The sequence below is a fragment of the Sus scrofa genome, chromosome 9, assembly GCF_054392235.1.
Source record: "Sus scrofa isolate SSC_HxYL_T2T_F1_AM1 chromosome 9, Sscrofa_HxYL_maternal_Yorkshire_Landrace_v2.0, whole genome shotgun sequence".
NCBI lineage: Eukaryota > Metazoa > Chordata > Mammalia > Artiodactyla > Suidae > Sus > Sus scrofa.
Window position 1 is genome coordinate 135,333,928 of NC_139391.1, and position 24,040 is coordinate 135,357,967.

General features: G+C 43.3%; 1 protein-coding gene, 1 long non-coding RNA gene and 1 pseudogene across 5 annotated transcripts in view; 1 reads left to right on the forward strand and 2 right to left on the reverse strand.

The window, feature by feature from the left end:
* The window catches only part of FLVCR1 (FLVCR choline and heme transporter 1), a 29,520-nt gene extending 19,499 nt beyond the window's left edge, over nucleotides 1–10,021 (reverse strand). For 2 of the 4 annotated variants that reach the window (XR_014814232.1, XR_014814233.1), the window contains exons 1-3: nucleotides 9,077–10,021; nucleotides 3,512–3,656; nucleotides 2,845–2,972 (exon numbers count right to left, since the gene is read on the reverse strand). Coding sequence is in view for 1 of the 4 variants with exons in the window: in NM_001142846.2 (NP_001136318.2) it covers nucleotides 3,512–3,656; nucleotides 9,077–9,814 (883 nt within the window). In the remaining 3 variants the exon portion in view is untranslated. 4 annotated transcript variants of the gene reach the window in all.
* On the forward strand, nucleotides 120–5,659 carry LOC146400204 (uncharacterized). The gene is made up of 2 exons (XR_014816560.1): nucleotides 120–4,556; nucleotides 4,853–5,659. It is a non-coding gene; the product is annotated as an uncharacterized LOC146400204 (long non-coding RNA).
* A 5,611-nt stretch (nucleotides 10,022–15,632) lies between the features above and the next one.
* On the reverse strand, nucleotides 15,633–16,313 carry LOC146400205 (small ribosomal subunit protein uS8 pseudogene; annotated as a pseudogene).
* Nucleotides 16,314–24,040: the final 7,727 nt, after the last annotated feature.

Sequence of the window (24,040 nt, forward strand, 5' to 3'; positions counted from 1 at the left end):
TGCATCAAAGAGCTATTGAGTACTACTCAAAATACATTGTCTTTTGGAGAAATATTTATTTTTAAAAACTAGAGACTTTATCTCAGGGCCTGAAATTCTTATAGACTAAGTACAATGTATTTCTTTTTTTTTCTTTTTACGGCCACACCTGTAGCATGTGGAAGTTCCCAGGCTAAGGGTCGAATCAGAGCTGCAGCTGAGGCTACACTACAGCCACGGCACCACTGGATCCAAGCAATGTGTGTAAATTACGCTGCAGCTTGTGGCAATGCCAGATCCTTAGTCCACTGAGCGAGGCCCAGGATCGAACCCACATCTCAAGGAGACAAGATCAGGTCCTTATCCTGATACGCCACAATGGGAACGCTAGTAAAATGTATTTCTATTAAAAGTTTAGGAGTTCCCGTCGTGGCACAGTGGTTAACGAATCCGACTAGGAACCACGAGGTTGCGGGTTCGATCCCTGACCTTGCTCAGTGGGTTAACGATCCGGCGTTACCATGAGCTGTGGTGTAGGTCGCAGATGTGGCTCGGATCCCACGTTGCTGTGGCTCTGGCGTAGGCCGGTGGCTACAGCTCTGATTAGACCCCTAGCCTGGGAACCCCCATATGCCGAGGGAGTGGCCCAAGAAATGGCAAAAAGACAAATAAATAAATAAATAAATAAATAAAAGTCTATAATAGCAGATGATATATAAATATCCTGAATATAAGAATCAAAAGTAAAAATATGCATACATATTATATACTCATGTGTTTAAATAACTTAAATATTTTGACTGCTATTACTTTTAATTTCTGTCATCTACTCATTTTAGTGAATCAGGATGGTAAGGCTTTTAATTGATATACTTAAGTGATACAGTTTACTGCTCTGCATGAGAACAACATTCAAACACATCAGCATTACGACTTCTCTAAGAGGAATTTGAATTGAACCAAAAAAATTAGACTAGTAAAAACTAAAATGATATATTTTTATATGCAACATTTTATTAATGGAGTTAGATCACCTAGGCTCAAATTTCATCTTCAGCATTTACTAACTATGACCATGGGTAAGCTAAATCTACTTAAATTCTGTGGCCCAGTTTCTTCATCTATGAAATGGGAATGATAATAACAGTACCACCTTTATGGGGCTGTGAGGATTAAATGAAATATGGAGTTCCCTGGTGCCTCAGCCACCTGGATCTGGTATTGCCACTGCTGTGGCTCAGGTTGCTGCTGTGGTATGGGTTTGATCTCTGGCTTGGGAACTTCCACATGCCATAGATGCAACCCCCCCCTCCAAAAAATGTAGTGTGTTTTTAAACATATTTGGTACATATCAGTCAAATGTTAGAGACCACAATAGTTTTCTCCCAATAAGAATGGGGCACTAGTGTGAAATTCCATGGAAGGTTGGGGTTAATTCCTAGAAAGCTAGCTGGATTACATTTACAGGTAAACTCCATGAGGAAGGTAGCAGGATTACAAGGCATGAACCCTCAAAATAGTATTTTAGGAAGACTGTTGAGTACCAATGGTATATATGTACATTGCTGAAAAGCATCAGCAAAACTAAAATTTATTTTATAACACTGGGTTTGGTTGGGCTTCCAAATTAATTATGGGTAGAATTTTGAAGGAAGTAGGATTGTCTCTTAATAATTAAAGAACTTTAAGAAAGTAAAGATTTTAAAAATACTCCATATTTTCCTCAGTAGCAAATGTTTGGGTATAATAATAAAGGTAAATTTTTAATTTAAATGTCACAATTTTCAGCCTAGACTTTCATATCACAACTGTATATTATTTTGCTTTTATACTATGCTTGTTATCATCAATTAAGATTATAGGTCACCAAGCAAAACTTGGTCCTTTTGTTCCTATTCCATTTCCATTCCATTTTCTTCCCATTCTTTTTTCTCCAATTTCCATTTCCACTATCTACTCATAAGCCATGAGTACATAAGTAAAATAATGTAAATGAATAGCCCTGTCTTATTTTTCAAATAACACAGGGTGATATGCCAATGGCCTCATCTATTAGTGTTTTTTGTCCCACTCCTTTGACAAGTAAAAATCTTAAATTTGTAGCATCTCGTATATGTTTAAAGATACATGTCATATAGTTTCATATCTATAGACATATACAATCTACTTCTCACTTCTTCCAGAGACAAGCAATTGAAGACAATTAAAAAAAGGGAAAACCAGAATTTCTGTGAAGATACATAAGCAATCAAATGAAAGAGGATTTTACATTTTAATAATCCCCATGACTAAAAAGAAAAGTCCATTTATGCAAATTATCCATAAACCACTTTTCTTATTTCATCTAGCCAATCAAAGAGTTACCAAAAAAGTAGATGTATTTCATCTAGCCAATCAAAGAGTTACCAAAAAAGTAGATGTACAAATTTGTTTCTGAAAAATATAGATTTATTTTAAAACTTTGTTAAACTGCCCAAATAGTACATGGATAATTTGTCTTTGATCATAGCCAGCACACAGCAAATGTGCCACTTCCTAATTTAAAAAAATGTTCTTTTGGCTGTGCCTGCAGAAGTTCCTGGGCCAGGGATCAAACCCAAGCCACAGCAGTGATAATGCCAAATCCTTAACTGCCAGGCCACCAGGAAACCCTACAATGCAACTTAATTGTAAAGTTTTAGGATTAAAAGACTGCCTTCAACTGCAAAGTTTCTTTCCTTTTCAAATCAATTTAAGATATACTGAGAGCCCAATAGGATACATACTGTAGTTATGTTAGCAGCTTTATTACTTCAGGAAGCCTCAGCTTTTCTTTTCCCTGAAATTAAACTGTTTCCCATTAAAAGTAAACTTTAAAAAGCAGACCTTCCCAAACCTTCTTCCAAACTGATGATGGCTGCTTGCAGCTGATTTTGACTGACTGCTTCAAGAGACAGGCCCAGACGAGAGGACTCGGGGACGAATGTTGGCAGCAGTGGCTTTGCTGGAGTGGCCTAACAAGCAGATAGTTGCCACAGTTTGAAATTCTGCTGAACAGCTTGCTGCTGCCCAGGGTCATTCACTGGTCAACATTATCAGATCTATTTAATTGTTAAACTGGGGATCCTTGGAAGGATTTATCGTTTAAAGGAAAGCTGTAACCTATCTGCAGCATTTCAAAGCATAAGACCTTGATCCTGGCGAGGTTAGCTTAAAATGCAGAACATGTAGACGGATATGCAAAGAGAAGGCAGGTGGTATGTTTGAAACCAACAGTTATCAGGGAAGAAAAGTTAGTACAGATGAATGAAATGACTAATGAGATGAATTAGTCTTCAAACCCTTTACAATATTAAAACAGAGGTAGTGAACCATAACATGTCCCTAGGGTGGTAGCATTCGTCACCTAAACAAGAAAGTGCACAGCAAGAATGAAACAAGCCAATGGCACTTTAAATATTATCTATACAAATTTTCAGGGTTGGTTACTGTTATTTTCATATGTTTGTCATGCATTTATCTATTTAAGCTTTAGGGAAAATAATTCACTTACCAATTACTGTTAAAATAAATAAAAATGTGGCGACCGCTGCTGTTCCGTAAAACATGGTACTGATATTACAAGCCAGAAGTTCTGTGTTATTCTGTGTGTTGGGCACTAAAACTGGTGGCAGTAAAAAGCCAACTGCCGTTCCAAGCTGTAAAATAAACATTCCTGTTAATTTTCTTCTTATTATAATAGGAAAAAAAAAGTACACACTGGCAATTATTAACAACATAACGATGACAGCTGGTGTGTGTGTGTATAATAAAGCATCATGTTCTAATGTTCTTTACTATTGTACTATTAAAGAAAATCTGCTGACAAATGCCTTCTCTATTCAATAAACATTTACTAAGACCCAACTAACCAAATGAGGCTGCTATAAGGTTGTATAAGATACAGTCCTTACCCTTTGGATACTTACAATCAAAAAGTGGAATAAGAACATTTAAAAAAAAAAGGCTGAGAAAAGACAACCAGACAACCAACAGAATGGGAGAAAATATTTGATAAGGGTCGACTATCCAGAATATATAGAGAACCCTTACAACTCAACAACAAAAAGACAAAGATTCCAGTTCAAAAATGGGCAAAAGACATGAACAGCCATTTCTCCATAGAAGATAAGCAAATGTCCAATAAGCACAGGAAAAAATGCTCAGTGTCATAAGTTACTGAGGAAATGCAAATCAAAAACCACAATGAGGGAATTCGTGCTGCGGTGCCAATGGGATTGGAGGTATCTCTGCAACACCAGGGTGCAGGTTTGATCCTTAGCCCAGCACAGTGGGTTGGGGGATTCCAAGTTGCTGCAGCTGCAGTGCAGGTCGCAACTAAGATCCCTGGCCTGGGAACTTCCATGTGCTGCCGGGTGGCCAAAAAAGAAAAAAAATCATGAAGAGATACCATTTCATATCCACCAGAATGGCTATAAAGAAAAAAAAAAGTCATGACATGGAGAAAGTGAAACCCTTTGCACGACTAGTAGCAGTGTAAAAGAGTGCAGTCACCATGGAAAACAATCTGGCAGTTCCTTTAAAAGTTAAGCAGAGGAGTTCCCGTCGTGGCGCAGTGGTTAACGAATCCGACTAGGAACCATGAGGTTGCGGGTTCGGTCCCTGCCCTTGCTCAGTGGGTTAACGATCCGGCATTGCCATGAGCTGTGGTGTAGGTTGCAGACACGGCTCGGATCCCGCGTTGCTGTGGCTCTGGCGTAGGCCGGTGGCTACAGCTCCGATTGGACCCCTAGCCTGGGAACCTCCATATGCCACGGGAGCGGCCCAAGAAATAGCAACAACAACAACAACAACAACAACAAAAAGACAAAAAATAAAAAAAAAAGTTAAGCAGAGTGGAGTTTCCTTTGTGGCTCAGTGGTTAACGAACCCGACTAGGATCCATGAGGTTTCGGGTTCAATCCCTGGCCTTGCTCAGTGGGTTTAGGATCTGGTATTGCCGTGAGCAGTGGTGTAGGCTGCAGACATGGCTCGGATCTGGCATTGCTGTGGCTGTGGCTCCGATTCAACCTCAGCCTGAGAACTTCCATATGCCATGAGTGCGGCCCTAAAAAGCAAAAAAGCAAAAAGAAAGTTAAGCAGAGAATTACCAAACGACCTAGGTATATACCCCCCAAAGTGAAAACAGGCATTGAGTAGTGTACAATGTTCGCAGCAGCCCTAAGTGTGGTAAGTGCAGTACTGTGAGGGAGAGGCAGAGGGCGCCAACACTGGGACGACTGCCTAATGGATCATCCAATCGAGATTTCCACTCAGAGTGAAAGGGACTCCATGAGCAGTTGTGCTGGACAACAGGTATGCACCTGGACTATCCCAGGCCAACTGGAACATGTGGTTACCCCAGCTAAGAACGTACTTTGAAGGAGCACTTGCTATGGGCTGAGGTTCCGGAAAAATTTCTAAAGGAGCAAAGATCTCAATAAGAAATTGGAGTTAGGAGTTCCCGTCGTGGCACAGTGGAAAAGAATCCAACTAGGAACCATGAGGATGCAGGTTTGACCCCTGGCCTCGCTCAGTGGGTTAAGGATCCGGCGCTGCCGTGAGCTGTGGTGTAGGTTGCAGACGCGGCTCGGATCTGGCATTGCTGTGGCTGTGGGGTAGGCCGGCAGCTCCAGCTCCAATTCGACCCCTAGCCTGGGAACCTCCATATGCCGTAGGTGTGACCCTAAAAAAACAAAACAAAAAAAAAACCAAAAACAAAAAAAAAGAAATTGGAGTTAGCCAAGTGAAACAGAGATGTTCTCAGACAAGGGGAACATGGCGTGCAAAGGAGAGAGCATGCCCTCGTGAGAAACGGTGAGAAGTGCACAGTTCCCCTGGGGCAGAGCAAAGTCTGTTTATGAGGAATATGGGGGCTTTGCAGAGAGGCGAAGCTGGGGAACTGGCAGGAGGCAGAACTGCAGGATCTCCCATCGTCAAGTTAGAGAGTTCGAGTTTATCCTAAGGGCAGTAGAAGGCACTGCAAGGGGCAAAGGAGTGCCCAGGACAGATATGCACAGTAGTAAGACCACCAGGATGAATGTGGAGAATAGAGGGAGGAGAGCAAGAGCCACAGACAGGAAAATGGCTAGCAAGCTCTAGGCGAGAGCTGCGGATGGCCAAGGCTAAGATGGTGGCAGGAGAAATGAAGAGCAATGACCTCTTCATGACCCGTGGGCTCATAATGGGATAGATATGAACTGGAAATATCCAGCTAACCAGTAGTTATGAGACTGAAGCTTATTCAAGTTTTTCGATAAATTTTTATGGAGAAGCTACAACATGCTGCGTGGGCCCTGTGATAAATGCTGGTGATACAGTTCTATGCATTCAGGCCATGTACCTATTTCATGAAAATTAGAATCTAAGGGTGGGGGATGGGAGATGAATAATAATGATTAACATGTAAGCATAAATAGCCATCGTTGTGGCTCAGCAGGTTAAGAACCCAACTGGTTTCCATGAAGTTGTGGGTTTGATCCCGGGGACAGGGCCAATGGGTTAAGGATCCAGCACTGCTGCAAGCTGCAGTGTGAGTCATGGATGCAGCTTGGATCTGGTGTTGCTATGGCTGTGGCACAGGCCGTGGCCTACAGCTATATGATTCAGCCCCTAGCCTGGAACTTTCATATGCCATGGGTGTTGCCCTAAAAAGAAAAAAATATATATATAAGCATAAATATATCAGACATAGAGAAGCAGAGTATGAGGATGTAGTAAGAAAGTGACCAGGCAATTTTAAATGGGATCCTCAAGAAATGCCACTGGGAGGAGTTGCCGTCTTGGCTCAGTGGTAACAAACCTGACTAGTATTCATGAGGACGCAGGTTTGATCCCTGGCCTCTCTCTGTGGGTCAAGGATCTGGTGTTGCTGGGAGCTGTCACGTAGGTCAGAGGCAGCTTGATCTCGTGTTGCTGTGGCTGCGGCATAGGCGGGCAGCTGCAGCTCCAATTCGACCCCTAGCCTGGGAACTTCCATATGCTGTGGGTGTGGCCCTAAAAAGACAAAAGAAAAAAAAAAAGAAAAAAAGAAAAAGAAATGCCACTGAATGATATCTAAAATGAATTTAAACAGAGCTGATATAGGATATAATGTGATCCTAGCAAGAACATTCTAGACATTCCAGACCGATAGAATGTTTCTGCAAAGGCCCTTTTGCAAAATGCAAGTTTACTGTTGTTTAAGGAACCAGATATATTAGTAAGGTTTTATAAAGAATTTAGATTTTAAGTACTACGGGAAATCACTGGCAAGTTAAAGTAAAGCAATGGCATAATCTGATAATTTTTTTTTCTTCTGTATAAACTCATTTTATAAGTTTTTAAAAATTTTTTTAAACTTTAATTAAGGTATAGTTGATTTACAATGTTCCTTCAATTTCTGCTGTATAGCAAAGTGACCCAGTCATATATATAAAAATTCTTTTTTTCCCTCATACTATCCTACATCATGTTCTAACCCAAAAGAGTGGACATGGGGCCCTGTGCTGTACAGCAGGACCCCATTGCTTATCCATTCTAAATGTAATAGTTTGCCTCTACCAACCCCAAACTCCTGGTCCATCCTACTCCCTCCCATCTATGTTTAAAAGGTTCTCTCAAGTTAGAGACTTGGCAGTGTAGATGGGTAGTTAAAAGATAGGGTTCAGGAATCAGACTTGAGAGTAAATGCTGCCACTAATTAGCTGTGTGACCTATAGAAAATAAATTCATCCCTTCAAGTATCAGTTTCTGTATATATAAAATGAGGAAATGAATACTCCCTACCTTCCATAATTAAATGAAATGAAACAATGTGTGTGAAGTTCTTAGCATGGTACCAGGTCGGCAGTGAATGCTCAATAATGCTGAATGTTACCATGACCACTCCATAATCTAGGGTGAAGATGCCTATTTGGGGGTCATGAGCAAGTGCACAGCTACCAGAGCCAAGGAAGAATGAGAACACTTAGGGAGAATGCAGAAGGAAGACCCAGAGGTGTCTAAGTGTTAAGGGGAAATCTGCCTATGAAAAATCATTTCCATTTATTATTCATGAAATAGATAATCCATAGATTTGGCCTTGATAGTATTTCCATTATGCTCAATCATCTTGAATATAGGAGTTCCTGTCGTGCCGCAGCAGAAACAAATCCGACTAGGAACCATGAGGTGGTGGGTTCGATCCCTGGGCTTCGCTCAGTGGGTTAAGGATCGAGCGTTACCGTGAGCTGTGGCGTAGGTCATGGACTTGGCTCGGACCTGGTGTTGCTGTTGCTGTGGCCGTGGCGTAGCTCGGCAGCAACAGCTCCAATTAGACCCCTAGCCTGGGAACCTCCATATGCCGCATGTGCGGCCCTCAAAAGACAAAAAAAAAAAAATAATCCTGGAATATAATATACATATACATACATTCTACGTACTAGTGCTACTAGAACACTAAGGGAATTTGAACCTATAGTGTTGGCAAAGTCTAGGAAACACTTTAATGAAGACTTGGCAAAATAAGCCATACTTTTACAACAGATTCCATCATCTGTGATTTGTCTTGCATTTTCTTACAGTTAAAAATTGGTAATTGGATTCTGAAATGCTGTGAGGTCCTTATCACTAGAACATTTATTTAGCAATCATTTATGAGTGTCTGTTATGTACCAGGCACTCTAACTGCTAATATATACAATTAAATAGGAGCTGTTCACACTGACCATCAAAATAAGAACAAACTTTCCAGAATCCAACACCTTCCTTTTGCAAAGAATACATTAGTGACAAAAATAATACCTGCTTTAGTCTCATTCATTATTGCACTGACAAGTGTTCTATTATGTTAGGCATACATGGGCCAAGACCGTTAATTATTTTGGAGGTAATTCTCAAAGATAAGGTAGTCATTTTAAACTGGTTTTAAAAGTTCTGCCTTTACAAAAAAATCAACCCCCCTCTTTCGTCCAAGACTGTTTCCTATTTTATGGCTAATCATCTCTTCTCCATTTGTAGAGGGCCTCCTAAGAGTTCATGCCTAAGTCTAGCTCACATGGCCTATGACTTTTTATCTGGTCCTTAAGGATCCGTTTTCATCTATCACCCTAGACCTTACCTGATTACCTAGCACGGCGGTGGCACAAGCTGTGGACACCTCCTTGGGTCCAAACCACACAGAGGCGATGTGGGAGGGCAAGCCGAGGATGAACACCTGGGCCACGGAGCACAGGCACTGGCCCATCATGGTGACCCAGAAGAGATGCTGCTGCACGCTGCCGCACTTGATCCAGGCGCCCAGGGCGTTGAGGCCGGCGCCCAGCAGGGCGGTGAGCCGCAGGCCTCTGGTATCCAGCAGCCAGGTGGCGGGGAAGATGAGGGGCACGTAGGCCAGCATGTACACCATGGACAGCCAGTCGATGTGCAGCGAAGGGACGTTGTAGAAGCCCTCGAAGACATTGCTGATGATGCTGTATTGGATCCACTGAAAGGCATTCACCAGCGAGTACAGACTGAAAACCAGAAGTATCACAAAGCGCCGCGGGGAGAGCGCCGTCCGGGGCACCAGGGTGTTCTCGGCCCCCGGGTTCTCTTCGCTGGGGCCCTTGGGCAGCAGCCAGGCCTGGGTCTCTTCCTCAGGGGCCAGTGGAGTCTTCGGCCTGTCCAGGGCTCTCGAGACGGCTTTGGGGCTGTCCCGAGACACTCCATTCAGGGCCAGGCAGCCAGTTTTGGGCTCGTTCTGCGTCTCCGCGCTCATTTCTCCCGCGGGCGCGTCGCCCGGGACGGGGAGGTATCCATTCGAGGGCGGATGCCCGTTCGCCACCGCTGCCTCCTCTTCATCGTCCGGCCGCGCCATGTCCCTGGTGCCCCCTCTCTCCTCCCAGCCCAGCACCCCCGGCCCAAGACCCGAGGTCCTCCCTGCACCCCAACTCCTACCCCTCAGCCCACCGCTCCTGCGACCCTTTCTCCCGGCGAGTGAGCCCGGGTGTGAGCACAGAGTCGCAATCCGCACTGCTTGAGTCCGCAGGAGTCGTCGTCCCCACGCGCAGTACAGCGGGCATCCACCCGGCACCAGGCGGGGCCTGGAGAGCTTAGCGTCACTGCGCGGTGACGGCCGGCCCGCCAATCAGCGGGCGCCGTCACCCGTGGGAGCCAATCCGGGAGCTTCTGGAGGGGCGGGGCGGGAGCCAGTTTGCCGGGAGGCGGAGGAGGAAGGCCACGCAGGAGGTCGAGGTTGGGCGTTCTCCTGAAAAGATGACCTGGGCAAAAGTCCTCCGACTGGGGCCGGGCGGGCAGGAGGCAGCCCTTAGATTGGGCAACTCGGGACTGGAAACGAGGGGGTGGGAGAAACCGTGGGGAGACAAAGAAGCAGACGCCTGCCTCTCCACCTGGAGGGGCTCCGGTAGGGCCAGGTCGAACAATAGCAGAGGGTAAATTTGGCCTGTTGACCCAGTACAGCTGCCTATCAACATTGTACCCTGCCTTTGGAGCAGACAGGACGTCGTTTCAAAAACTCGTGCCATCTCCGCAGAGGAAAAACACCAGAAAGGCGTGCTGATCCAAATAAAAAGATGTAAATCACAGAAATCTGCCCTCGTGAAGTTGCAATCTCCCCACCCTCACCCCGCTGACTGAGGCCAGTGAGACAGGTTGTGCCAGCGCAGGCCCTGTTGCTCAACCGTCTCCCTTGCAGCCACACTTGTAGATAGTATTTACTGGAAACGTATTCAGTGGGTTCCAGGCACGGAACTTGCTTTGAAACGTAGGTGCCAGACACTGTCTTGGACTCCGGAGAATAAAAATAGAGACGTAGACCCTGCTCTGAAGAGCACATACCCTTGTGAGTCTTCGTGGACTAGAAAAAAAGCCAGCCCTGCTACTTCTTGGGAAACTAAATTTAAAGAAAAAAAAAAAAAAAAAAAAAGACTCCAAATATTCATGATTGAAGTGAAATTGAAACTAAGAATATCTCAGTGGATTTAATCTTTAAAAGTGCTTCTATCTAGAATCCTAAAACCAGGTACCCCCCTTTTTTTTAATTGCCTCTTAACGTAATTATTTTGGTAGTGTATAAAAATATATCACATACAGTAGAGATGAAATGCTACATAATCCTAAACCTTAAGGAACATGTGCATTTTAATGTCCTCCTTGATCATCCTATATAAATTGTACATCCCACCTCCAATCCCCTTCCCTGCTTTATTTTTCCTCTGAATGCTTAGCACTCTCTAAAATGTCCTATGTGTTACTTATTTTCTCCTTCCCCACTAAAATGGTAAGTTCCATGAAGACAGGGCTGAATGTTTTGTTGCTTTGCTGCTGTTGCTCTGAGAAACTGAAACAGTACCTAGCAGTAGGTGTTCAATAAATATTTACTGAATGATGCAATTAACAAGCATTGAATATTTTAAATAATTACCTGGGATTTGTAGTTAAGTTTATTTTATGGATGTCTGAAAAATGAACAAATTGCATTTCTTAATATTCAGCACAACTTACTATTCAATATTCTGAGGCATTTTTTACTTTATTAATTTTTATTTTTTTATAATAGAACATTATTTATTTAGTCTTTTTTGCCTTTTCTAGGGCTGCTCCCGCGGCATATGGAGGTTCCCAGGCTAGGGGTCTAATCGGAGCTGTAGCCACCAGCCTACGCCAGAGCCACGGCAACATAGGATCCGAGCTGCGTCTGCGACCTACATTACACCCACTGAGCAAGGCCAGGGGTCAAACCTGCAACCTCATGGTTCCTGGTCGGATTCGTTAACCACTGCTCCACAACGGGAACTCCCTGAGGCAATTTTTAAATACCTTCATGTAACATGAAATCTTCTACAAAAAAGAAAAAAAAAAAAAAAAGCTGTTTAGAAAGGGTATCCAATGGGTAGAATTTTATTTTAGGGTTTTTTTTTTAGGTATAACTGACCCACAACACTGTTAGTTCTAAGTGCACACATGGTGATTTGGTATTTCTGTAGTACATTTCAAAATGATCACCACTAACGGGTAGCATGTTAAACGGGCCTTTCTTTATTTGCCTCAGTACTACCTCCAATCCACATGTTCACAGTAAACTTTCAGGTATGTGCAAATTTGTCACCCTCTTCCTGAAACCAATAAACTGACAAATTATATTCAGCCCCATTTTCCCATTATCCAGTGGAGATGTCTTCTGCAGATTGTCTTTTTGCACATAGGCAGCTTCCTGAATGTACCTCCTGCAGGGAGGTCATTCTGATTGTTTAGGCTCCCTCTGTTCAAAGATAATTTTTCTTCTCTAGGTCCTCAGCAAGGTCTGGGGCTGGGAGTCCTCTGAATGTCCTGGATCCCAGTTAGCATCTCCTTTCCCTCTGTGCTTTGACCAGCTGGTGCCTATCTTACTCTTGCCCACCTTGTCATGTGCCTTCCCTACACCAACAAAGCTCTGTATCTGACCCTGTTACTGTCACCATGGAACATACCACCAAGAGGATCTAGGATAGTGGAGAAAAGTATCAGGTCTAGAGCCAGCCTCCCTGGGGCTGAATTCCACCTTCAGTACTCACTAGCTGTGCGATCTTGGGCAAGTTACTTAGCTTTTCTGTGATAATACCTGCCTCATGAGATTGTGATTACAGGGATTAAATGAGTAAATAACATCTGGCACCTGGGTGCTTCGTTACAGTTATTGAGATAGTTTGCCATAGTGGTTAAAGGTCCAGGTTCCAGAGCCGAATGGCCTAGATTCAAACTCTAGCCTTTTGACTTACTAGTCGCATGACTTTGAACTAGTTACTCTGTGCCTCAGTTTCCACAGCTGGAAAATTAGGACAAAATTCTGCATGAGATTATTATAAGAAATAAATGGCTAATAAGCATAAAGTACTTCAGTGGTGCCTGACCTCTGATGTATATTAATACTCAGTAAAATGTTATCCATAGCCATCATTTTAAAAAAATTATTTATTTATTTTGACAGATAAAAATATGCATTTTTTAGTTTTTAAATTTTATTTCTTTTTTTAACACGCAATGAATTTTATTACATGTCCACGTGTACAACAATCATCACAACCAAATTTTATAGCATGTCCATCCCAAACCCTCAGTGCATCCCCCTGCCAAGACCAGCTCAGCAGGATGGGGCTGAAGAGTGGGTGCTGTGAAACTTAAGGAAAAAAGTTAACATAAGACACAGAGACATTTATCTTAAGTAAAGGTGGGAACCAGGGGACTCGGGGTCTCAGGGACCAAGAGCCCCGCCTTAAGAAACCACACTGCTTTTATTGTGCTCTTGAGGATGACGTCAAGTGAGAAGGGGGTTGTAGGTGCAGGATATAGGTTTTTTTAAGTTATTTTAAAAGTCACATAGCCGGTTGCTGATTAAGCATTTATTCTGACCTTTAGGCATTTAACAATCATTAGCATTTGAGGAAGCATGGCATCAGCTATCTATGCATAGCATCTAGAGAATCACCATTGTGCTTCTGTAGCAACCAGGCGTGCCTAGGTTTGCACCTTGGTTCTCCTTGCTAATGCATATCCTGCTAACAACCTCTCATAAACCTCTCAGGGCCATGAGGCTCCTCTTTCTTTTATTCTTAAGAGGACATATCATGCTGTGCCCATCTGCGCAGGTCCGGTGTGCCCACACCAACATATTAGGTCCTCATTCAGCTGACCTTATGAATAGCTTATGCCTTTAGGTCTCTGTGCTTAAGCTTAAGTCATTCACCAGCACTGTGACTGTTTTCCAAGCAGGAAGATGGGGTAAAGTAAAGCAGGATAAGATGGAGTTTTCAGCAAAGAGGCTAAGAAAATATTGTAGAAACATGTCTCGTGACATCCCCCCACCCTGCAACCTGTCTCATTTGGAAACCATAACTTTTGCAAAGTCTGTGAGTCAGCATCTGTTCTGCAAAGAAATTCATTGTGTCCTTTTTTTAGATTCCACATGTCAGTGACAGCATTGGATGTTGGTGTCTCATTGTCTGACTGACTTCACTTAGCATGATAATTTCTAGGTCCATCCATGTTGCTACAAATGCCATTATTTCTTTAATTATTAATACTCAGTAAAATGTTATCCATAGCCATCATGTGTTTTGCTTGTTTGTTTGTTTTGGCCATGCCCATGGCATGTGGAAGATCCCAGGCCAGGGACTGAACCTAGTCACAGCAGTGACCCAAGCCACTGCGGTGGACAACACCGGATCCTTAACCTGCTGTGCCTAAGAGAACTCTCTATCCATAACCACTAATATCAACTCACCTCTGCTCATAACTCATCTCATGCTATCTTAGATTTGATCCCATCTTGTCTATTTAAACCTGCCTGGATTGTCCTAGAGCTACTCCAAGCTCTTTCAGACTGACTGTACGGTGGTAGAGTCCCTCCCTGGAGGGTGCTCCCAGGATATCCCTAAGGAGCAGCACACAATGGCATATACTAATTACCCTTACCTAACAAGAGGGGGACTTCTTACCACCAGAAGTGGCCAACAGCTGAATGGACATATGTCACATATCTAGACAAGAGCTGCATGATACCTGTGTTGAACTAAGGATGTTGTGGATAGGATTCCTGAACTCCATGGAAAAGTGAGCTATGTGAGATATAAGATCTCTTCTGATTCTAAGTTTCTTTGATTTACAAAAATAAAATATTTTCAATGAAAGGATTTGACAAAATATGTATGCCTATTTCAACAAAGTTCCATAAAGAGGAGTTCCCATTGTAGCGTAGCAAAAACAAATCTAATAACCATGAGGTTGTGGGTTCGATCCCTGGCCTTGATCAGTGGGTTAAGGATGCGGCATTGTCATGAGCTGTAGTGTAGGTCGCAGATGCAGCTCAGATCCCGCGTTGCTGTGACTGTGGTGTAGACTGGCAGCTATAGCTCTGATTAGACCCCAGTCTGGGAACCTCCATATGCCACGGGTACAGCCCTAAAGAGCAAATAAAATAAAAAAAAAAAAAAAAGGTTCCATAAAGTAACAAATGCAGTCCAGAAAGGGGAAAGCTCAGCAGTATCTCTTTGTAGAATCATTCTAATCTCTTAACCTTGCCTCCTCTCTCTTGAGGCTTCAGTGGTAGATACTTATTAACCAGTTTAAGCATGAATCATATTTTATATCATATGTTTGGATAAATAACATAACATGAACCTTAGGAGTTCCTGCTGTGGCATGGTGGGTTGAGAATCTGACTCTAGCAGCTTGGGTCACTGCGGAGGCAGGGGTTCAACCCCTGGCCTGGTGCAGCGGGTTAAAGGATCTGGCATTGCTGCAGCTGAGGGGTATGTCACAGCTGCAGCTCTGATTCAGTTCCTGGCCCAGGAACCTTCATATGCCATGAGTGTGGCCATAAAAAAAAAAAAAAATGAACCTTAATCTCTGCTAGAGAGGACAGTACTGAGGGCATCACTTGGCTGGGAGTCAAGATGAGATTGAGCTACGTTATGGATGTGGAATGCCAAGTCTGAGACAGATTTGAGTACACACTTCGGTGATAGGAGATCTTAATGACGCCCAGAGCCAAGGTCCAAGACCCTATTAAGAGTGATGTGGCTGTTCCTGAGCAAAGGTTTTCTGACATCTAAGAGGATAAGGTATAAACCAGAACAAGGCCACTGGATGTAAAATCCATATTTCATGGGGAGGGGGGTAGATTTTAGCAGCTTATTTTCAGGTGGCATCACTATCACCATGTCTGTTCACCTGAGCAGCCAAGACCATGCTGTTCCACTCTGTGAGAAGGTTAAGCTGGGATACAGGGGTGGAGGTGCTGGAAATCATTGATGTGACTTATTTGTTACTACATTCCTAGAAAAAGAATCCTAGGATTTTCCCTTCTGTGTATTTTTGTCTTGCTTCCTCTTGTTTCATGATGTCAGTTGTATCCAACAGTCCAGTGAAATGAAACTAATGGGATGGGAGCAGTTTATTTTGCCATTTTTCTAGACCTCTGAGTTGCAAGTTAAATCTATAGCTGGCCACTTGACACTCGTTTAAACGCCTGTGAGGTTCACAATTTTCCCAGCTCTGTGAGCATCGATGGCTTCAAATTTACCATGCTTCAACATCAGTTAGAAACTGGGCAATGACTTTGGAGCAAGGTCTAGTCAGAACTTGGCATTTGGGTCCCTTGGTCCCTTTTGGCATTGTTGATGCTCTTGAGAGCATTAGCCAGGACGTTCGTGCAAAACATTGTATGGAAAGATGATGGGAACCAGGTGTACATTTTTGTGTCGATGTGCTAGGGATTTAATTCTGCAGCAGGAAGAGCTTCCTGCCCTAACACATCTCGAAGGATTTGCTAAATCAGGTCCTGCCTTTCCTATCTGACTTAAAATTTGTCTATTGAGTGATTTAAGTATAACCAATGTCAACTCCCATTAAATTGTCCATATTATATCTTGTCTCTATTCCCTTCAGCCTGAATGAACTTATCACTTAGCTAGTTGGCATGTTGATTTTAAAGATGTTGAGATTCAGAAAGACAAATTTAAAGAAGAGGAAGCAAGATAACATGAGATTTCCATCCACACATTTATCCCTGGCCGCTCCTCTATTCTCAGTCATGATCTTTTTTTTTTTTTTTTTTTTGTCTTTTGTTGTTGTTGTTGTTGTTGCTATTTCTTGGGCCGCTCCCGCGGCATATGGAGGTTCCCAGGCTAGGGGTTGAATCGGAGCTGTAGCCACCGGCCTACGCCAGAGCCACAGCAACGCGGGATCCAAGCCGCGTCTGCAACCTACACCACAGCTCACGGCAACGCCGGATCGTTAACCCACTGAGCAAGGGCAGGGACCGAACCCGCAACCTCATGGTTCCTAGTCGGATTCGTTACCCACTGCGCCACAACAGGAACTCCAGTCATGATCATTTGAGCTTATTTTGTTTGTTTTTTAATGTTGAGATAGGATTTTGTGCTCAGGAAAACAAAATATTACAGAACGTTACATGTGTTTAAACCAATACTTAAATTGCTAATTTCAAATCTTTAATTTTAGGAGTTCCCATCGTGGTGCAGCAGAAACGAATCCGACTAGGAACCATGAGGTTTCGGGTTTGATCCCTGGCCTCGCTCAGTGGGTTAAGGATCGAGCGTGGCCGTGAGCTGTGATGTAGGTCACAGACGTGGCTCGGATCTGGTATTGCTGTGGCTCTGGCATAGGCTGGCAGCAACAGCACCAATTAGATCCCTAGCCTGGGAACCCTCATATGATAAGGGCGCGGCCCTCAAAAGACAAAAGAAAAAAAAAAAGAAAAAAATATTTTATTTTAGACAGTACTTAAGCTTAATATATTCATTTTGTTATTATTATTTCTCTCTTTCCTTTTTTATGGCCATACCTGCATCATATGGAAGTTCCCAGGATAGGGGTCAAATTAGAGCTGCAGCTGCCGGCCTATGCCACAGCCACAGCCACGCCAGATCCAAGCCACATCTGTGACCTAAGCCACAGCCACATCTGAGATCAAACCCATATTCTACACCTCAGCCACAGCAACAGCAGATCTGAGACCTTTCGGTGACCTACTCTGCAGCTTGCAGCAAATCGAGATCCTTAACCTGCTGAGCAAGGCCGGGGATTGAACCCACATCCTCAGACACTATGTCGGGTCCTTAACTTGCTGAGTAATAACAGGAACTCCCCCGTTTTGTTATTTTGTTACCTTAATTTTTTTTTTTTTTTTTTTTTTTTTTTTTTTGGCTGCACCCGTGGTATATGGAAATCCCCAGGCCGGGGATTGAAACTCTGGCTAGAGCAGCAACCAAAGCCACTTCAGTGACAAGGCCAGATCGTTAACCTGCTGTGCCACAAGAGAACTCCCATAAATCTTTTTATTTAAAAAATATAGGGAGTTCCTGTTGCAGTATAGCAGAAACAAATCCAACTAGTTTCCATGAGGATGCGGGTTCAATTCCTGGCCTCACTCAATGGCTTAGGGATCCGGCTGTGAGCAGCAGTATAGGTCAAAGAGGCAGCTCAGATCCTGCCTTGCTGTGGCTGTGGCACAGCCAGCTGCTACAGTTCCTATTCAACCCCTAGCTTGGGAACTTACATATGCCACCAGTGTGGCCCTAAAAAACAAAAAATATATATATTTAATATTGTTACTCAATTAATATTCAATTAATTTACAAATCTCACATACTTCAGATAACTCTAAACATTTTAATACTATTTAACTTTAAGTACATCTATTCCCTTAGCCATTCTGAAATATAATATCTGATTTTCTCAAGGTCTCCAGACACCTAACAAGGATGCATTATAAGCAGTGATGGGCTGAAACCTGAATACATAGCTTGGGAGAGCTGACCAGGTGTACCTCCTCCAGATTCAGCATCAGGGACATCACATCAGTAGTTTGAAATTGGCCATAATGGGAGTATTTACACAATAAAGCTGGCAAATGCAAAACATGGAAGCAACCTAAATATCCAACAACAGATGAATGGATTAAGATGTGGTACATATATACAACAGAATACTACTCAGACATAAAAGAGAATGATGCCATTTGCAGCAATATGGATGCAACTAGAGATTCTTTTTGTTTTGTTTTGTTTTGTTTGTTTTGCTGTACCTGCACCATATGGAGGCTCCCAGGCTAGGGGTCCAATCAGAGCTGTAGCCTCTGGCCTACACACCACAGCCACAGTCATGCGGGATCCCAGCTCTGTCTGCAACCTACACCACAGCTCACTGCAACCCCGGATCCTTAACCCACTGAGCGAGGCCAGGTATCAAACCTGCTAGTCGGATTTGCTAACCACTGAGCCACGAGGGGAACTCATCAAACTTTTCCATTAAAACAAATTTTCTTTTTTTTTTTTTCTTTTCTTTTTTTTTTTTTTTTTTTTTTTTTGGTCTCTTTTCGTTTTCTAGGGCCACTTCCCATGGCATATGGAGGTTCTCAGGCTAGGGGTCTAACCGGAGCTGTTGCTGCCAGCTCATGGCAACGCCGGATCCTTGACCCACTGAGCAAGGCCAGGGATCAAACCCACAACCTCATGGTTCCTAGTCGGATTTGTTTCTGCTGCACCATAAGGGGAACTCCCTGGATTGCAATTTCTGATCCCCGGAATCATTTCCCTCGAAGACACAAATTCTAAACTTCCTGAAAAGATTTCTCAGTTACAAAAGGTTCAAAACTTTTCTCTATCACTCCCTCCTTCTTTTCAAGTCTGTCTTCCATTCCTTGATGTCTCCTTTTTAATTTCCCCCTTAACTTGCTAAATTCCCTTTTTATCCCCAAGACCTGAGACCCCCCCTTGATTCTCCACCCCCAACCTCTTCCATTTGACCAGTTCAAACTCATCCATTTAAATAGAAACCCCAAAATGAATGTAATTTACACATTTTTGGACTAAGGCAGAATTGCCAGCTGTAGCCAAAAAAAATTTCCCAAGGTTACTGAGGACGTCACTGTTTTGCAGAGGAATTTAACACTGTCATTAAAATCTATGAGTCTGGGTTTCCTGATCTTTTATCAATTAGTCCACAAGCTCTTGGGAGAAGGTCAGGCACAACTCTGGAAGGCTAAAGCTGGCTGGAATCATCCTTTAGAGGTTCTTCAATGGACCATGCCAGGTGACAGATGTTATGTGGTGTCTCTTACATGGAGAGCAAGTTCAAAACAGAAGACATGAAATCAGCCATATCATCAAGATTCCATCCAAGCTCCAGACACGATTTCAACTGACCAAACGAATAGGAAACAGACTCCAACATGGATGAAGGCTCTAGGACCAAGATAATTTAAGGAGCTGTTAAGCCTCAAAATAAAGCCAAAAGGACTGTTAAAATTGACACTTAATAACCTAAATCCTCTTTCCCTGTTTCCCAAGCCCTCTTCCCCTTTCTCCTTGAGAAGACATGACCTATCACACGAAACCCTAACCATAAAAAAGCCCTTGCCCCTAGAGCGGGGAGCCTGAGTTCTCTCTGCTCAGTGCTCATGGCCACTCTGTTGGTCTTTAAACCTGCTTGTGATCTCACTGCACCAGACTCTGTTTCTCTCCACTCCGCCGTCCTAACAACAGACAGCTCTAAAGCCCAAGACATAGCAAAAACTGTATATGAAGCCAGCCATTGCTCAGACCTTCCCCAAACCCATTCATTGATTGGAACAAATCCAGGCACACACTCAAGGACTGATGAACTTGTGCGTGACCGTTACAACAGACTTGGAATGGTTCTAAAGGAAAATCCTGGACTCTCCATAGAAGCAGAGTCCACTAAGGGAGTCTTTAATTCCATGTTCACAAGTGGCTGAGAAGAAAACCTCACAATTCTAGTAAAGCGAGCCCAGTTTAAATGGGAAGCCATGGCAGCTCCTGATTTGGTTAATCTAGCAAACCAACTGGCCTGGACCATTCAAAATTCAAATAAGCGAAAGGCCACTAAAATAATAAATTTACTGTTTCGACAGCTATCAGACTCCTCCCAGAGGCTTCAACAAACTAAATCAAAGCCTTCAAACTCTAAAAATGTCTGTCATTTGTGTAAGAAGCCCGGTCATTGGAAAAAGACTTGCCTTAAACTGAAAGATGTTAAACAATGCTCCCACGTTCAGCCTTCAGCTCCTCTCAGGGACTAAGCCTGCTCGGGACAAACAAGGGTTTTTTCCAGTCCTTCCCCTTAATCATCAGGGTAAAAATTCCCTTATCATTGGAAATGAGCTCCTTACTGTCTTAACTGACACGAGACCCACACTTTGCTCAACCCCTCCAACCTCAAACAAATCCGTCCTCAGAGCACGGAGATACTCAAATGTTGAGAGTATCTAGCAAACCTACGATTTATAAGTCTCTTCCCTTTTCTTTCCAGCTGGGCCCCCTCCAGGTCAATCATTCCTTCCTACTGGTCAGTCCTGCTCCTGCCGACTTCCTAGAATGAGACTTTTAAGAGAAATATCATGTTGTCTTCTCCTTTTCTCAAAAGTGGGAGATTCAACCCCCTCAACAACTCATGGGATTCCAAACTCCTCAACCCTATTAGCAGTTTTTGCCCTTAGGGTAAACTTACAAGATAACATACACTTAAAACTCCTCAACGAAGTCCCTGAGAAATTCTGGGCAGACTACGTGCAACATTCATTCAGTTCTCCCAAGTGGAACTCAAATCAACCCTGGTAAACCTCTCCTAAGCAATAAACAATCACCTTTATTTATTTATTTTGCTTTTTAGGGCCGCACCTGAAGCATATGGAGGTTCCCAGGCTAGGGGTCTAATCGGAGCTACAGCTGCCGGCCTACACCACAGCCACAGCAACGCAAGTTCTGAGCCGTGTCTGCGACCTACACCACAGCTCACAGCAACGCCAGATCCTTAACCCACTGAGCGAGGCCAGGGATCGAACCCACAACCTCGTGGTTCCTGGTCAGATTCATTTCCGCTGTGCCACGACGGGAACTCTAGACAATAACCTTTAAATCCTGAGGACTTAGGAGGAATTAAACCAACTGCAGAGGAATATAAGTAATGTAATACAGTCCCTGTATTACATCCATTCTCCCTATTGAGGAACCAAGAGGGTGGAGATTTGTCCAAGGTTGGAGGGCTATTTAGAATGCTGTTATCCCTTATCATCTGGTCATCCTTGACTCTTATACCCTTTTAATAGAAATACCTATAGAGGGTAAGTTTTTCACAACAGACCTCTGTAGTACCTTTTCCAGCATCCTCCTAGATCCTGAAAGTCAATTTTTATTTGCGTTCATGTGGGTAGGACAATACATCTGGCTATACTGAAAGTCCTTCCTATTTTTTACCGATGATAAAAGCAGATTTAGCAGATGCCATTTTTTTGGGGGAGGGGTGCCTTTGGCCTGCAGAAGTTCCTGGGCCAGGGGTCAAAGCTCTGCCACAGCAGTGACAACGCCAGATCCTTAATCTGCTAGGCCACCAGGGAACTCCAAGCAGATGTCATTTTTTTTTCCACCAGGGTTTATCTACCTGAGAAATAAAATATTGCCTGCTATATCAGTAAACAAAAGATATCACAGTCATTAGTGATTGCTGCCACCTCCAAGGGTAAGCCCAGTGTGCCCTGAGGGAACTCAGGAAGGAAACAAAGCATACCTGTCATCTAGCAGCCAACAGACTGCAGCCACTTCCAACAGACAGACAATGAGCCCTGAGGAAATTCAGGGTGTGAAACACAGGATACAGACCCCAGATAGCTGAGGTGCATATCAAAGGAATGATTTCAGTGACCCCAGACCCTGCAGCGCCCCATACAAAGAAAAGCACTTAATTCCTTGAGATGTCTAGTTTGCTGTTATTAGCAGTAATATTTTGTTCCTACTACTGTTCCTGAAGGGAAGGTTCTTATCTTTTCGCAGAAGGAATTCAGAAATGAGATGGAAATTGAGAAAGAAAAGTGAGGATTTATTTAAGTGAGAAATACACCTCTTAAAGATAGGTGGGCAGAGAGGTGAGCAGATGCCCTGTGTTTCTCTGGCATGCCGGTTATAAGGGGCATCCAATGGCATGGGTGGCCTTGCTCAGTGGGTTGGGCGTTGCTGTGAGCTGTGGCGTAGTACTAATGCTGACATTTCAGTTTATTGATGCTTATTTGGAAAATGGCAAAGGAAAACAATGTGCCAGGTATGCAATCACCTCCTCCTTTGAAGTAACTGAGGCAGCTCCACTGACCACTCCTACTTGCGCCCGGCACACCGAACTCCATGCTTGAACTAGAGCTTGCACCCCAGCAGAAGGTAAAACTGTGAATATCTATACAGAGCGTCACTTTGCAGCAGTTCCTGACTTTGGCAGTTTGGAAACAGAGAGGATTCTTGACTTCAGGAGGGAAACCAGATGAAGAAGGAAAGTTAGGTCTGTGAGTCATTGGAATCAATCAACTTCATCTGTCCTAGTCATCATTCAGGTGCCTGAGCATTCAAAATTAAATCCAGATGAAACAAAGGAAGTAATTCGTCTGATCAGGCTGTAAGAACAGCTGTCCCATGAACCACCCAACCTGAAAAGGTTAGATTGAATTTTGACTACATTTTGAAAGAGGATCTAATAAAAATGATCAGAGAAGACCAATCTAAAGCCAGTCTAAGGCACTGTGTAAAGGCTCTATTGGGCTGATAATGGCTGCATTTTTAGCCCATTAACTAATTTATAGTTATGGCCCCAAAAGAAGACCTGTCCTACCAGAGTCCATGTAAAGATGGAAATGACTCATCACTGAGCAGCTGATCAATGAAACAATACTGCTGGGGAAAATTTTTTTAAGGTCACCAAGGAGGCACAATTAGCTTGTGCTGTACATCCTTAAAAAACAAAAAACAGGGAAGGAGTTCCTGTTGTGGTGCAGCAGAAACAAATCTGACTAGTATCCATGAGGATGCAGGTTTGATCCCTAGCCTCGCTCAGTGGGTGGGGGATCTGGCACTGTTGTGGCTGTGGTGTAGGCCGGCAGCTGCAGCTCTGATTTGACCCCTAGCCTGGGAACTTCCATATGTCTCAGGTGAGGCCCTAAAAAACAAAAATGAAAACAAACAAACAAACAAACAAAAAAAACCCAAAAACCCAAAAACCCAAAACCAAAACCGAAAAAAAAAAACAACCAGGGAAAACTGCCCCTTGGACATTTTGATAGGCCTAAAGGGCCTTTTAAGATATGGCAAATGGGTTTTATTCACATTGCCTCCTTCCCAAGGCTATACATTTATTCTTATTATGATTTGCATGTTTTCTCATTGGATTAAAGCATCCCCTTGACAGCTATTGCTTTAAGGCTTGCAAAAATTCTGTTAGAAAAGCTTTTATCCACATGGGGGCTATGCTCTCAGAACTGAATAATGATCAGGGAATTCATTTTTACTGGCATTTTTTTAAACACGTTTGTGAGGTCTGGCCTTTTCTATAGCACTGTCACTGTCCTCATGACCCCCAGTCCTTTGGTCTGGTGGAAAGAACAGATGGATTATTAAGGCTCAAGTGGCAAAATTTATGCAGACCTTAAAATTGGCTTGGCTTAAGACATTTCCTTTGGTCCTTCTTTTTTTTGGTCTTTTTTAGGGCTAAACTCACGGAGGTCCCAGGCTAGGGGGTCCCAGGTTAG